Genomic DNA, 17,021 nt, shown 5'->3' on the forward strand with positions numbered 1-17,021 from the left:
CTAAGCTGAAAAGAAAATGAATCATTGAATGAACTAAATCAAATCAACATTTGGTTTGATCACACTTTGCATTTAAAACACTTGGTACACTTGCCCATAGTTTTTTCACGAAACTTTGCAGCTAGATTTTTTGAAGCATCATAGAGATGTTGCCATTTAGTTTGGCTCAGTTTGTTCTGTTTCCTCATGTCAATCTAGACAGACTGGATGATGATCAGATCAGACCTCTGTGTGGAGCACTGGCTGTTGTCAGACTCTTTGTGCAGACAATAATCTCTAACCTGCCTAGTTAACCTAATTAACCTAGTTACACCTTTAAATGTCACTTTAAGATGTATAGAAGTGTCTTGAAAAATATCTAGTCAAATTTTATTTACTGTCATCATGGCAAAGATAAAATAAATCAGTTATTGGAAATGAGTTATTAAAACTATTATGTTTAGAAATGTGTTGAAAAAAATCTTTTCTCCGTTAAACAGAAAATGGCAAAAAAAATAAACAGAGGGGCTAATAATTCCAACACAATCTCACGGCAATTCGTAACTTTTTGATTTGATTGAAGTGGCTAATACGGATGAATTTGTACAATCTAATTCGTACAATTTAGTACGATCTGCTTAATCCCAGTAACGGTTGGTTTTAGGGGTGGTGTTAGTTGCCTGGCCTCCTTTTTAAAATCGTACAACTCGTCCAGAATAGAGAAGGCGCGGCGGCGACACCTCCCTCACCACCAGCATCCTCGGTTATATCCGCGATTACCCCCATGAACCCCCCCCACCCCGGCCCCCCGGTCTTCGATTCCGCGACACCCATCAACACCCCCCACCCCCCCCCCCCCCCCCCGGTCCTCACTTTACAAACGGGTCCCTTTCGTTTTATCCTCTTCAGAGGAGACACACACACACACACACACACACACATTAACCTCATATGAGGAGACACTCACACAAACTCACACACATCTCACTCTTCCTCGAGGACACGACACACACGCCTAGAGCGCCAGTTCAGCTTGCTGGGTGAAATTTAGACACCTCAATCAATTTTAATCGCACGTACTTACACTTGTGAAATGGGGGTAGAAACTGATTCATGATGCACTGATCCATGTTCTGACAGTCTTTACTGATCCTTCCTTTAACAAACCGATGGAAGTCGTCATTGTAAGCATAGTTTCCAGAAGCACTCGAACTGCTCAAGGCTAGGCTATATTGCTATTGTTTCATCTTTGGGTGAACTGTCAATAATATCCATCCGCACAGCGTGACTTCATTCGACCGGTGTCTGTTTGTGTCTCTGTCTGTGTGTGTGTGTGTGTGACTTTTTTTCTGTTAGTGGGCTGGGCCGCAGGTTTCAAATCTCCCTGGTTTGCGTGCACAACTACTTGTGTTTCGTAGCTGCGTCATCACGAAACACCTAATGACTCGTTATCAAGACGACTCGTTTGAAGCACTATGAGTCGACTCTTTTATAGATGAATCAATAGTTTTAAACACTGTACACTTACAGATTTAAGCCTTAGCTGGATATTTAACTTCACTTAGAGCTGTGTTACACACTACATGGAAGAGCATTTTCAAAAACCCATAATATGGGCTCTTTAAAACGAGTAATCGCGCATCACTCACATCCCAGCACCTCCACCCCTGTATGCGTATTGCACTGACAACATATACCTCTGATTTCTCTGCACTTGTGAAATCTAAAAAATGTCATTTCTCTCATTAGGAGGCAGTCTAAATGTTTGGCAACTGTTAAGATGGCTATTGTAGTTTAATAGGGCTACTGAAATAATTTATTTGGATAGAAATACCACAAACAATCTTATGTTCCATGTTATGAGCTATTTTGTTATGTGCGTTTAATTTTTAGTTGCTGTAAATGAGTTTCTAAATAAGTGCAATAGGGCTCTTTGATTTACCCATTTGAATTAATAAAAAGCCTTGAACATCTTACAATGCTTACACTGTTGTTATGTAATTTCAAAAGAAAACTTTTAGTTTGTAGAAAAGGCCTTCTGTACAATGCACTGATATTGTTATGTAGTTATGTTTGAATGTAGAAGAAGCCTACTTGAGCAATGCACTGATTTTGTTATGCTTCGAAATACAATATTTAAATTAAAAAGCCACATTGTACAATCCACTGATGTTATGCAATTTCAAAATACAATATATTGATGTTTTAATGTAGAAAAAGCCAACGTGGGTGTCTTAAGGAGCAAAAATACAACATATGGGCTCTAATGTTGTAGTGTCATCACTCATATATACTCATAAGTCATATCTCTCCGGCCCCTCATATGGGATGCTTTCGATGAACCAGCCCCCATGACAAACTAATTGAATAGCCCTGATATACAGTATATGTATGTATTTCTTTGCTTTTTTATTTTGAATAGCTTTGTGTATTTTATTAGTTTTATTTAGCTTCAATTTATTTTCAGGTTTATGTTTTAAAATGTACCAAACATATTTCTCCCAAGTATCAAAGCACCATTTCTAATAATCATCAGATTTTTAAATGCTTTTCATTCAGATTTTATTTCAGCCGTTTCAGCAGCCTGTTTGTTTGGCTGTGGATTGATGAATATGAAAGCCTATGCATGTTTTTTTTTAAACTTCAGTTCAGTAAGTAATTCTCAATGTTTTGTCTACCGGGTTTTCTTTTTCCATGCATGGCAATGGTTTGCGAATGGAAAAGAAACAGGGGTTTTATAGGGGAAGTATAGCTCTAACACCTTCAATGTGTTCTTGGTGGACCTTAAATTACATATTTTCTGTATTTGGCCCAAGTCTTTGAGTAGGTGTAAAGACCGTACAGTGTGCGTACAGCCTTTTGATTACCTGATGGGACACACTTACTGTTTAACATAGTGCTGTAAAAACACATGCCTTTACAGAGCTTTGTTTACAATTTTTGATTTACAGTAAAAGAAAGGGTCTTTATATGATAAAAAAGCACTTTTATTAATAGAAATAGACCAATTATAGATGCAATAAAATAAATAAAAACTATATAGTAGTTTATTTTATTTATTTTTGTTTTCAGTACAGTATATTCATTTGCAGAGCATCATTATAGCTTCTTCAAATCAAAGTGTCTGGCTGGTTTGGTTCAAAATCCCAGTGGGAAAAATCTATACTACAAACACAGTAAATAAAGTTTACAGTATGATGGGCCTATTTCTATTTCTATTTCCTTCATTCATTCATTCATTCATTCATTCATTCATTCATTCATTCATTCATTCATTCATTCATTCATTCATTCATTTTATTTATTAATTTTTAAAAATATTTTTAATTTATTCATTCATTCTTTTGTTCATTGATTCGTTTGTTCACTTATTATCATTTATTTATTTTCTACGAAATTGTAAGACGTGGATGACAGAGACAACGTTAGGATCCAAGTGCAGGTACAGTAAATTCGGTAGTCAGGCAAGCAAGGGTCAACACAGGTGTAAACAGATGAATAAAGACAAATCCAGAATCGTAGTCACTATAACAGGCGAGAGGTCGGAAGGCAGGCAGTGAACAGGGACAAACAGACAAACTTGGCAAGGGTCAAAACACGGAGAAACAAGACTAAGGAAACCGTGTTGAATTGTCACTTTACAGGTAAACAAGACTCGGCAAGGAAGTGAGTGTGTGTGCTGTTAAAGTAGTGTGTGTAATCAGTCCAGAAGCTGCATCAGCTGTGGGAGTCTAATCAGTGGAGACTTGGAGCAGGTGTGTGTGTGTGTGTGTGTGTGTGTGTGTGGCATGACTGAATATGTAGTCCATAAGATGTAGTCCATGTGAAAGTGAGTGCTTACCAGCAACCTCTGGTGGTTAGAGATCGCTGGTAATCATGACAGAAATACACATACCATACGTATCTCTTTACAAATGAGCAACCTTTTGCTGATTTTAATTATATGCAAACTAATTTAATTTAAACTAGGAACTTTTCTTTAAAGTCTTGGTATTATTTTTCACCGCACAGCGACACGCTGCGATGTGCACATGATGGTTGGAAGTATCGCGCACCAGACACACACGTTCACATGCTATTTAAAATAAAACTATTCAGATGATGCTCTGTGGCATGGCAGAAATATGAACATTGTCCTGAGGTGTAGCTGACGACTTGCGGCGGCTTGCGGCGCAGGTGTGTGTACCCTGATAGAAATCTATGTTTAGAATTCTAAAATGAATGGTGCCGCGCATCCGATTTGTGACCCTCTTTACAGTAGTTTAAAAAAGGTCCAGGACACTCTTGTAAAAAATGATTTGAAGTCTATCCATCCATCCATCAGCTTTATATAGTTTTAATAGTTTTCTATTAGCTTATATAATATTTATTTTATATTAAAATCATAATATGATTTTTATTAGTGATGTAAATAAACATATGATGTTTATTTAGTGTGTTTAAAGTGTGTGTTAAATTTGTGTCTTTATTGTTGTGGCTTGGTTGCAAACTGACCAGTTCTGCACAAATCCACACACTGTAAGAAAACTCAACTTAAAAGAAGTTAAAATTATTTGTTGCTGGACTGTTATATAGACATATATATATGGAATTTTTTCCCCAGAGATAGGTAGGAGCTGGTAGGACATCCGCTGTGTAAAACATGTGCTGGATAAGTTGGCGTTAAGTTCATTCTGCTGTGGAGACCCCAGATTAATAAAAGGACTAAGCTGAATGAAAATTAATGAATATGGAAGTTTTTTCCTAACAAAATGAAAATGAAAATTCAAATGCCTAAAATGATTAAATAATAAATCGAGCTTTCAAAACAACTACTCAACTGATAAATCAAATCAGTAAAATTCTGTAATAATTCAATGTCAAATCAAATGCTCAAACTATAATTCAATTGGAGGAACCTCCTGATTACACACACAGCTGGAAGCTCATAATGGACTGATTACCAGGACTATAGACACCTCATTCACGCACACTCTTTGCTGAGTCTTGTTTTTCCCTGTGAAGCATGGAAAAGCATTTTTCACTGTTTGTCTTGTCATGTTTTGATCCTTGTCTTCTTTACCGTTATTGTTGTTTTGCCTCCTGTCCTGTTTTTAATTCTGTGTCTAATAAATGATTTGTTAACATTTGTCTCTGTTTAAGTTTTGTGTTAAATGAACTATGTTTGTTTGTTCTGATGTTTTCTCTTTTTTAGTACCAATTTCCAAAAGAGTTTTGCTCACTGAACTTTAGACATTTTACATCAATGCAGCTGAAGTTTTAAAAAGTTGAGTAAAAAAGCGAAAGGAAATAAGGATTATGTTTTTTTTTTTTTTTGTACTGGCTTTTGTTTTCACTCAACTTCAGGCATTTCAGTTCTGCAGACAAAAATATTCAGTTGGCACAACTTAAAAAGTTTTGTTACAGAGTAGTTCACCTCTCCACAAAACTTATAATCTTATATTAACCCAACTAAATGTTTTTTGTATTACTGACAAATCATTTTAGGTCAGTGCAGCTGATGTTTTCAAAAGTTGAGTAAAAAAGCAAAAGGAAATAAGGATTATGTTTTTAGTTTTTTTTTTGTACTGGCTTAAATTTTTTTACAGTGCAGAAAGTTCAAGGGTTCGTTTATTATTTCTCCCCCTTTGCATCTCCAGCTGCCGTCACGAAAACGGACAGCTCAATTTATTTTATTTGCCTAACCTTTTCCCTTTGCTTTGACTTTAAGGTCACCGCTTCGAGGACAATCCTGGGGTTCGACGTCACCTCGTCAAGAAATCATCGCGCTGTCAACTTCCACGAAGCAGTAATGGCTCACCGCCGCTGTCCAGCCTGAAGAGGAGGAAGAGGATGGACAAGAAGACGCATGAGGTGAGAGCTGAGCCTTCTGAACACATGCAGAAAAGACAAATCACAGCCACATGCACACACACTGCCAGACTGCAGTTTCCTCCGCATTATTACTTATCCTCACTTTGACATTGTCTGCCTGGTGGTTTATGTTTTAGCTATATTGTAATGTGCTTCTGTTTAGATTTTTTGAAATTATTTACTTATAATTTCAGTTTTAGCTGTATAGAAATTGTGGTACCTAAACCTCTTTTAATTTCACTTAGTTCTCTCAACATTTCCAATTTCCTTCTTTTAAATTTTACATATAATATATGTCATTTATTTCAGCTTTATTTCAATGATTTAGTAGTTTGTTTCACATTATTCCTGCTCACTTTTGCTTACTGACATTCTTGCGCGTTGATTAAAATGTAAAACTGATCTAATTAAAGTAAAATGTTAGCAGTTTTATTTGTTTTGTCATATATAGGTTACAGTTTGTGATGTGAATTCTTTTTCTATACTCAATTTTAAAATACACTCACTGGCCACTTTTTTAGGTACACCTGTCCAACTGCTGTCACGGTTCGTGGGGGGGGAAAAGGGGCGAGGACTCAAATGCAGAAATAAGTAAATATTTATTATAATAATACAAAAATAAAAGGGCAAAAACAGCAAAACAAACCACCCCGAGGGGGAAAACACTAAACTAGAACACAAACAGAGAAACAAACTTGACTGGGTTGGCTGGACGAAGCAGGGCTGGACAGGGATCAAGACTGGAACACATACAGGACTGGGAAATATCGACGACGAACTGGCACAGGACAGCAAACAAGAGGAGAATATAAGCAGGGTTAAATTAATACACAACAGATGAACATAATTAACTAATAATGGGTTAACAAGGAGGGTGGGACTAGACAATAGACGGGAGAGCGCCTGACAGAGACAACACAAGCCAGGTGCTCACATTAAACAAGATCAGAACACGCAGCCAATGAGAGAACTCATTAACCGCGTGTTCGTATGACAAGACAAAGCACACAACAAAAGCACGCGACCCATGTAAACACAGAGCCACGTGCTTTGACAACAGACGCAAGACACGAGCACACGATAAGTGAATACACCTTACCGTGCGCTCACATAAATGCAACGCGCATGTTTCATCTCAGCGCCAACCAAAACCGAAACCTAACTAGACTGAGACGCTGAGAATGAAACAGCGCGATGCTGACGAAACAAAACACAAACACGAGTACAAGAGCGCGCGTCCCAAGGACGCGCAGACCCCGCGCGCCCGCGTCAAGCGGGAGCGCGCACGGTCCGCGCGCACCTTTGATGACGCGCAACCCAGACAATGACAAAAGTGCTCGACCCAAGAAAACTCGAGCCGAGCACTACAGGACAAGACAAAACAGAGCTAGTGTCCGGACTCTGCCACCAAAACAAGAATTTCCAAGACCAGAGTGGCAGAACCCTGACACTAGCCCCCCCCAAAAGGGACGCCACCTGGCGTCCCTAAAGGGAACATCCAACAAGGTACAAGACAAACAAGAAACACCACAAGACAACAAAACAGGCAACATCAACAAACACAAGACAGGGAAGTGAACAGGCAAGACAACATAAAGGGGGGGAGGGAGGGGAGCCAAGCCAGACCCAACAAAACGAACAAGGGAGGGATGGGAGGGCAAGACCAGGGAGGGACAGGAGGTACAGTCCAGGGCGGGACCAGAGGGACAGTCCAGGGTGGGTTCAATGGGTCAGTACCCCGGCAGGAAACCAGAGTGGAGCCGGAGGGTCCGTCCAGGGTGGTAGAGGGGCACACCAGGGAGGAGCAGGAGGGACGACCCAGGGACAGTCTGTCAGGGGAGACGAGGCAGGCTGCCTGATGGGAGCAGGCAGGGCTGGAGGCCTGTGGGGAGCCAGCAGGGCTGGAGTCGGCTTGACTGAAGACCTGAGGGGAGCCGGCTGGACAGGAGGCCTGTGGGGAGCCGGCTGGACAGGAGGCCTGTGGGGAGCCGGCTGGACAGGAGGCCTGAGGGGAGCCACCAAAGCTGGAGGCGGCTTGACTGAAGGCCTGAGGGGAGCCACCAAAGCTGGAGGCGGCTTGACTGAAGGCCTGAGGGGAGCCGGCTGGACAGGTGGCCTATGGGGAGCCGGCTGTGTTGGAGGCCCGTAGGGAGCCGGCAGGGCAAGACGTCTAGATGGTGCCGGCAAGGCAAGGAGCCGGGCTGGGACCGGCAGGGCAAGACGTCTGGATGGAGCCGGCAGGGCTAGACGTCTGGGTGGAGCCGGCAGGGCTAGACGTCTGGGTGGAGCCGGCAGGGCTAGACGTCTGGGTGGTGCCGGCAGGGCTAGACGTCTGGGTGGTGCCGGCAGGGCAATAAGCCACGCTGGGGCAAGACGTCTGGGTGGTGCCGGCAAGGCAATGACCGGGGCTGGGTCCGGCAGGGCAAGACGTCTGGGTGGTGCCGGCAAGGCAATGACCGGGGCTGGGTCCGGCAGGGCAAGACGTCTGGGTGGTGCCGGCAAGGCAATGACCGGGGCTGGGTCCGGCAGGGCAAGACGTCTGGGTGGTGCCGGCAAGGCAATGACCGGGGCTGGGTCCGGCAGGGCAAGACGTCTGGGTGGTGCCGGCAAGGCAATGACCGGGGCTGGGTCCGGCAGGGCAAGACGTCTGGGTGGTGCCAGCAAGGCAATGACCGGGGCTGGAGCCGGCACGGAGCGGCGCTCTGGGGCTGGAGCCGACACGGGCGGGCGCTCTGGGGCTGGAGCCGACACGGGCGGGCGCTCTGGGGCTGGAGCCGACACGGGCGGGCGCTCTGGGGCTGGAGCCGACACGGGCGGGCGCTCTGGGGCTGGAGCCGACACGGGCGGGCGCTCTGGGGCTGGAGCCGACCCGGGCGGGGCGCTCTGGGGCTGGAGCCGACACGGGCGGGCGCTCTGGGGCTGGAGCCGACACGGGCGGGCGCTCTGGGGCTGGAGCCGACACGGGCGGGCGCTCTGGGGCTGGAGCCGACACTGGCGGGCGCTCTGGGGCTGGAGCCGACACTGGCGGGCGCTCTGGGGCTGGAGCCGACACTGGCGGGCGCTCTGGGGCTGGAGCCGACACTGCAGCAGAGGCCTTCCTCTTTAACCTCCGCTTCTGAGTGCGGGTCAGTCCTTGAGGGCTGGACATGGGCTGGGAGGTGGTGCTGGTGGTGGTGCAAGGGATCCTCTCCTCTTGAAGGATCACTCTCTCCTTCTGCTGAACCATGTAAGCAATAAATTGCTGGTATGACCAGCCCACCATTCTCTGGATCTGCAGAGGAAGAAGGGGCTTGTCCAGAGCAAAATTTAGGTGGGTCATCAGCAACCAGTCATTTAAATGTAGCCCCTCAGCTGCCCTACGGAATTTATCCGCAAACTCCTCAAGATCCGAGCCGCGTTGCTGCAGCGATTGCAGATGCAGGAACTGGGAAATGCGGCTGGAGAGGGAGCCATCTTTACTCCGCTGGGTCCTCATGGGGCCAGTTCGTACTGTCACGGTTCGTGGGGGGGAAAAAGGGGCGAGGACTCAAATGCAGAAATAAGTAAATATTTATTATAATAATACAAAAATAAAAGGGCAAAAACAGCAAAACAAACCACCCCGAGGGGGAAAACACTAAACTAGAACACAAACAGAGAAACAAACTTGACTGGGTTGGCTGGACGAAGCAGGGCTGGACAGGGATCAAGACTGGAACACATACAGGACTGGGAAATATCGACGACGAACTGGCACAGGACAGCAAACAAGAGGAGAATATAAGCAGGGTTAAATTAATACACAACAGATGAACATAATTAACTAATAATGGGTTAACAAGGAGGGTGGGACTAGACAATAGACGGGAGAGCGCCTGACAGAGACAACACAAGCCAGGTGCTCACATTAAACAAGATCAGAACACGCAGCCAATGAGAGAACTCATTAACCGCGTGTTCGTATGACAAGACAAAGCACACAACAAAAGCACGCGACCCATGTAAACACAGAGCCACGTGCTTTGACAACAGACGCAAGACACGAGCACACGATAAGTGAATACACCTTACCGTGCGCTCACATAAATGCAACGCGCATGTTTCATCTCAGCGCCAACCAAAACCGAAACCTAACTAGACTGAGACGCTGAGAATGAAACAGCGCGATGCTGACGAAACAAAACACAAACACGAGTACAAGAGCGCGCGTCCCAAGGACGCGCAGACCCCGCGCGCCCGCGTCAAGCGGGAGCGCGCACGGTCCGCGCGCACCTTTGATGACGCGCAACCCAGACAATGACAAAAGTGCTCGACCCAAGAAAACTCGAGCCGAGCACTACAGGACAAGACAAAACAGAGCTAGTGTCCGGACTCTGCCACCAAAACAAGAATTTCCAAGACCAGAGTGGCAGAACCCTGACAACTGCTTGTTAATGCATATTTCTAATCAGCCAATCACTTGGCACTAACTCAGTCGATTTAGGCATGTAGACATGGTCAAGACGATCTGCTGCAGTTTAAACTGAGCATCAGAATGGGGAAGAAAGATGATTTAAGTGACTTTGAATGTGGCATGGTTGTTGGTGCCAGACAGGCTGGTCTGAGTATTTCAAAAACTGATCTACTGGGATTTTCATGCACAACCATTTCTAAGGATTATTAGAGAATGGTCAGAAATATGGTCAGAGGAGAAAGGCCAGACTGTTTCCAGCTGATAGAAAAGCAAGGTAACACTTTATAATAACTACACACTATAAATCATTTATTAAGCATTAACAAATAGTTAATTCATTATCTGTTAGGCATTAACTCTACATTAATAAGCGTTAGTAAGCAGTTTATAACTGCAGCTACAAATGCTGTATTCTTGACTTACAAACATACTTATAATGTGCTTAATACTTGTACTTTCATACTTAGTTAATGATTTATTTTTCATTACTAAATTAAGTATCGCATTATTTACAAACCAGTTGTATTTAAGAGTAGTTGAGGGTTTTTAGGATCATTCAAAATGAGTTAGTAAATGATTAATAAACTATTGAAATCAACGTTTATACATCTTATTATTCAGGCATATACTAATAGTTAACTAATATGTTAATAAATGCTTTATTAACTCAACTTCATGCAGTTTTGTGACTTAATCTAAAGTGAGGACTATTCATGCTTTATAAATCCCTTATAAATGACAAATAAAGGCTCAGTTATATTCTAAACAGGAAAAATGATATTATTCATTCCTTTTCATTTAAAGATACACTAAAAAAACTGAAACTTCAAATGAAAAATAAATCTTTGCAACCGTATCTAAAATAAAATAACTGTAGAGTTTAAACATTGCATCTTATTATATTGTTCAATTATTATATTGTTGTTGTTGTTTTATCAACTTTTATGTCGTATTTTGACACTCCTGTTATTCAGCAATGTTTAAACTTCACAGTAATTTTACTTTTTAGAAAAGATTGCAAAAATTATTGTTCATTTGATTCTGAGCCTTTATTTGTCATTTATAAGGGATTTATAAAGCATGAATAGTCCTCACTTTAGATTAGGTCACAAAACTGCATGAAGTTGAGTTAATAAAGCATTTATTAAAATATTAGTTAACTATTAGTATATGCCTGAATAATCAGATATATAAACGTTGATTTCAATAGTTTATTAATCATTTACTAACTCATTCTGAATGATCCTAAAAACCCTCAACTACTCTTAAATACAACTGGTTTGTAAATAATGCAATATTTAATTTAGTAATGAAAAATAAATCATTAACTAAGTATGAAAATACAATTATTAAGCACATTATAAATGTGCTTATAAGTCAAGAATACAGCATTTGTAGCTGCAGTTATAAACTGCTTACTAACGTTTATTAATGTAGAGTTACTGCTTAACAAATAATGAATTCACTAGATGCTAATGCTTAATAAATGATTTATAGTGTGTAGTTATTATAAAGTGTTACCAAGCAACAGTAACTCAAATAACCACTCGTTACTATCAAGGCTGTAACGAGGTGCTCTTCTCAAATTTTGAGTTGGTGAGAATTTGGCGTCAATAACATTAAAGCATGTATCAACAGAACCTTGTACCAAGGGTTCAGGCTGCTGGTGGTGGTGTAATGGTGTGGGGGATATTTTCTTGACACACGTTGGGCCCATTAGTACCAATTAAGCATCATGTCAACGCCACAGCATACCTGAGTGTTGTTGCTAACCATGTCCATCCCTTTATGACCACTGTGTACCAATGTCAATATGGACCAAAACCTCTGAGGAATATTTCCAGTACCTCGTTGAATAAATTCCACGAAGGATTAAGGCAGTTGTGAAGGCAAAAGGGAGTCCAACCCGGTACTAGCAAGGTGTACCTAATAAAGTGGCCAGAGAGTGTATATTCTTATGTGTTGAAGAAAAATCTTTTCTCTGTTAAGAAATAATTGAGAATTATTTTTTTTATTAAATTTCAGAGGTGTTGACTTCAACTGTAGCCTACATTATTGTACTCATTTCAAAAGATTGTACATTTTAAAACATAGGCCTAAAATTAATTATTTAAGCTAAACAAAAATCTTACAGCACACAAAGCTAATAAAAAAAAAGTAAAAACTTTTTAAAAGATTTTTATTCAGCTCTAATCAATACATTTTAGGCTTTTCTTTTAAAATGCACAAACATATTTTACTTAAATGTCAAATCAACATTTCTCAAAATAATCAGAGTTTAAAAATGTTTTTTCATTTACAATGTAGGTATTGTTTCAGCGTTCCTTTAGGAAACAATGGTCATTTTATAGTTTTTGCTTTTCACATTATAATTATTTATACTTTTGTACTTTTGTGCTCAGTTTTAGCTTTGTTTTTCAAAGGATTTTTAGATTAAATTTTATTTCTGCTTTGATTTTTGGTTAGGCGACATGGTGGCTCAGTGGTGTGTGTGTGTGTGTGTGTGTGTGTGTGTGTGTGTGTGTGTGTGAATGAGAGTGTATGAGTGTTTTCCAGTACTGGGTTGCGGCTGAAAGATCATCCGCTGTGTAAAACATGCTGTGGTGACCCCTGATAAATAAGGGACTAATCTGAAAGAAAATGAATGAATGAACGATTTTACAGTAGTTTCATCTACTTTCTAACTTATTCTTGCTCACTAAAACAAAAAGAGCATCTGACACAATTTGTATTAATCTTTTTTTTATCTGTACAACTATATATATATATATATATATATATATATATATATATATATATATATATATATATATATATATATATATATATATATATATATAGTGCTTAATTTGTGAATTGCGAGGTCCCGGAACTGAACGGGGTAACGGATCCGGCATGTTACCTGAGGTGCCATGCACGAGGGGGTTGTCGCGGATGAAAGTAAAGAGTGGGGGGTGAGGGGTGGTATGGCAGGGCATTGGATGGCGGAGGGGTGTCATGGATGAAAGTGAAGAGTGGGGGGTTGTCGCAGAAGAAAGTAAAGAGGGTTGGGGAGTCGCGAAAAAGTGAAAGTGAACAGCAGACGAGGGAGGAGGGCGGTTGAGGAGGGATATCAGTAAAATGATTTGCTGGTCAAATTTCAGAGGTGTCAGATCCGGATCCGTCGTGTTCCGGTGCAAATTTAGCCCTGTATATATATATATATATATATATATATAATAGTGGCAGACTCGCAGTTGCACAATATCCAAAAGCTATAAAGAGTGTATTGATTTTGAGTTGTGAATTAGTGCTTTGTTCAAGAGGTAAAGCTTTTGTTTACCCCAGATTGGTGTTGGCGCTGATAATGAGCATCTGTTAATAGAGATGATCAATCTAGTGGAGCAGGAGAGGCCCTCAATTCAGAGATCCTTCCTCTATTGATTCTTTTCATCCAGTGCACTTCACTAAACCGCTGAGATCTGTGTCTGTAATTACACAAGGCTCTTAGTCAGTAAACACTGGAGTCTGGCCTGCTCATCTACTTTTATTTGCTAAACTCTGAATCAACCAGAGGAGGAGAATCAGCCGTCATGATTCATAGATATTGGTTCTAAAAATATTTTTGCTTTTTATTTATATTTTATTAGTCAGTATATTGGGCGACGTGATGGCGCAGTGGGCAGCACGTTCACCTCACAGCAAGATGGTCACTGGTTCGAGCCTCGAGTCAGTTGGCATTTCTGTGTGGAGTTTGCATGTTCTCCCCATGTTCATGTGGGTTTCCTCCGGGTGCTCCGGTTTCCCCCACAAGTCCAGTGACATGTGGTATAGGTGAATTGGGGATGCTAAAATTGACCGTAGTGTATGTGTGTGAATTAGAGTGTATGGGTTTTTCCCAGTGATGGGTTGCAGCTGGAAGGGCATCCGCTGCATAAAACATGTGCTGGATAAGTTGGTGATTCATTCTGCTGTGGCGACCCCAGATTAATAAAGGGACTAAGCCGAAAAGAAAATGAATGAATGAATGAATAGTCAGTATATTGTTCACCAAACAAAACTGTCAGCAGAGGTAAATTTACATAGCAATCTGCGATTCAAAGCAAAAAAGCTGTGATGAGGCGGTAAACTACTCGTCTCATTGCAATTTATATACAGTTGAAGTCAAAATTATTCACCCTGCTGTGACTTATCTTTTTTCGTTTTTTAAATATTTCCCAAATTATCTTTAACAGAGCAAGACATATTTCTTATAATATTCTTTCTTCTTGAGAAAATCTTATTTGTTTCATTTTGGCTAGAATAAAAGCAGTTTAAATTTTTTAAATATTAAGGTCAATATTATTAGCCCCTTAAGCAAGATATTTTATTTTTGATTTCCAGACCAATTCACTGTTATACAATGATTTGCCTAATTACCCTTACTTGCCTAATTAACCTAGTTAAGCTTTTAAATGTCACTTTAAGCTGAATACTAGTATCTTGAAAAATATCTAGTAAATATTATTTACTGTCATCATGGCAAAGATAAAATAAATCAGTTATTAGAAATCAGTTATTAAAACTATTATGTTTAGAAATGTGTTGAAGAAATCTCTCCATTAAACAGAAATTGGTGAAAAAATATACAGGGGGGCTAATAATTCTGACTTCAACTGTAACTGAATCAGAGATTACTGAGTTTAAAGATTATCGGCCTGCAAAGTCAAGTTTACAGTCTTATAAAAGGTATAGTGCGTGAGTAAGTGGATTTGCTGCGGATCAACCTCTCACATGCGCTGCAGGTAGGCTGAATGATAATCTTTAAAAATATGCAATATAGGCCATACCGCTATTTGCTCATGCCAAATTAGACACCAGAAAATATACTGTAGGCCTATTTTACCGGCTAAAGCATATAGATTTTATTTTGACTTGTAAGGTCATGGCCCTAAAAATGAAAATGAAACCTGAAAACAAGTTAATAAAATAGGTTAGAATAAATAAATGAAGGCGACGCAGTGGCACAGTAGGTAGTGCTGTCAGCAGGAAGGTCGCTGGTTCGAGCCTCGGCTGGGTCAGTTGGGGTTTCTGTGTTCTGAGTTTGCATGTTCTCTATTCGCGTGGATTTCCTCAGGGTGCTCCAGTTTCCCCCACAGTCCAAAGACATGTGGTACAGGTGAATTGGGAAGGCTAAATTGTCCGTAGTGTATGAGTGTGAATGAGTGTGTGTGTGGATGTTTCCTAGAGATGGGTTGTGGCTGGAAGGGCATCCGCTGCGTAAAACAAATGCTGGATAAGTTGGCGGTTCATTACGCTGTGGCGACCCCAGATTATGAAAGGGACTAAGCAGACAAGAAAATGAATGAATGAATAAATAAGTAAATGAAATGACGGGTAGCCCTAATAGCCTGATGGTTTATGATAGCCTAACTTAAATCATTATTTTTAAATTTAAAATAATAGTAAAAGTTATATAGCTAATTGAGTTGCATGTTATTCATGCCAAAATGTAACCATTTTTCATGGTAATAACTGAATTTCTTTCTTTTTCTTCTTCTTTTTTTGAGGTAGATAGACAGACTCTGTTTTGCTACACTAATGCCTCAAAATGTAACTAAGTAACACGTTTAGCTACTATTTTTTAAAATGACATTAGATTGTAATATTGAACTTTTTTCCTTACACTGATATTGGTTGGGTAATGAAGCGTGATGACTCGGTTATGCTGATTTCACTATATTTATTCACCGGTTATAAAAATAGTGGGTTAGCTTGCATGTGTGGGGATAGTTTGACGTCTTTACCTAAAACTTTAAATATTTATTTTTATTTGAAATAAGACGGAAATAAATAAGGAGAATAAAATATCATTTAATTCATTCGTTTGGCGCTGAAGCCATGATCCATCTGCGTAATGTAAACGGTATCGTTGCTTCATTGATAATCAGTAAAAGCAAAACTGTGCATATTATTATTACTATAAGAAGTAAATTACTGCCTTAACTCAGCCACTTAGGCAGTAATGCAAGTTAATAAATAGCCTAAATGAAAGAAACAAGAGAGACCAATATCAGTCCCCAGGTCTAGTGCCCCCCTATGAGTTTAAACGCCCCCCCCCAGTTATGACATCCTGGCGCCGGGTCTGACCTGTCGACGATTCAAATCATGTCAGGTGAAATATGTTCTGATTGAAAATAACATCGGCGATTACCTACAGCCAATGAGAGAGCAGCATCCACTAGTATAGGTATCTGCAGGACCACGGGAGGTTGGGGGAGAAGTTAAAAGGGCTTCTTTTCTGTCTAGTTGGACCCAAGAAATGGAGAAAAAACTAGTGGAAATTTGACAGGAGCACTATCTCATAACTGGGTCGAAAAATAAAAAAAGTTGAAGAGAAATAGCTAATTCCCTTCATAGCCAGGTGAGCAAAATAAGTTCATTTTCTACACATCCAAAGGCTTCTTTCTCATTATGTAGTTAATAACAAAAGACTCTCAAATTGTTTCCATGTCACTTCTCGCATGTTGGTTGTAAAATGTAGTTTGGACAAAGTTGTCGGTGAATCCACCTATTGTAAAGTCATGCAGTGTGTCGCCAATCCATTCTACAGTGTAAACACAGCAGCGACAGAACGCTACCCCAGATAGTCATGCTGTGTTAAAACATCTGTGACTACTTTGAAAATCATGCATTCTGATCTTGGCTTTACCTAGAGTGACCAACTTACCTAGAACAAGTGGCATGGTGGCTCAGTGGTTAGCACTGTCGCCTCACAGCAAGAAGGTCACTGGTTTGA

The 17,021-nt window shown here is 40.8% G+C and overlaps 1 protein-coding gene across 1 annotated transcript in view; it reads left to right on the forward strand.

Moving 5' to 3' along the window:
- slc4a3 (solute carrier family 4 member 3) overlaps positions 1 to 17,021 on the forward strand; it is a 203,330-nt gene that overhangs the window by 118,459 nt on the left and 67,850 nt on the right. The window contains exon 7 of the mRNA XM_056465898.1: positions 5,690 to 5,832. Coding sequence (XP_056321873.1) covers positions 5,690 to 5,832 — 143 coding nt within the window. The remainder of the gene's footprint in view (positions 1 to 5,689; positions 5,833 to 17,021) is intronic.

The sequence above is a fragment of the Danio aesculapii genome, chromosome 9, assembly GCF_903798145.1.
Source record: "Danio aesculapii chromosome 9, fDanAes4.1, whole genome shotgun sequence".
Classification (NCBI taxonomy): Eukaryota; Metazoa; Chordata; class Actinopteri; order Cypriniformes; family Danionidae; genus Danio; species Danio aesculapii.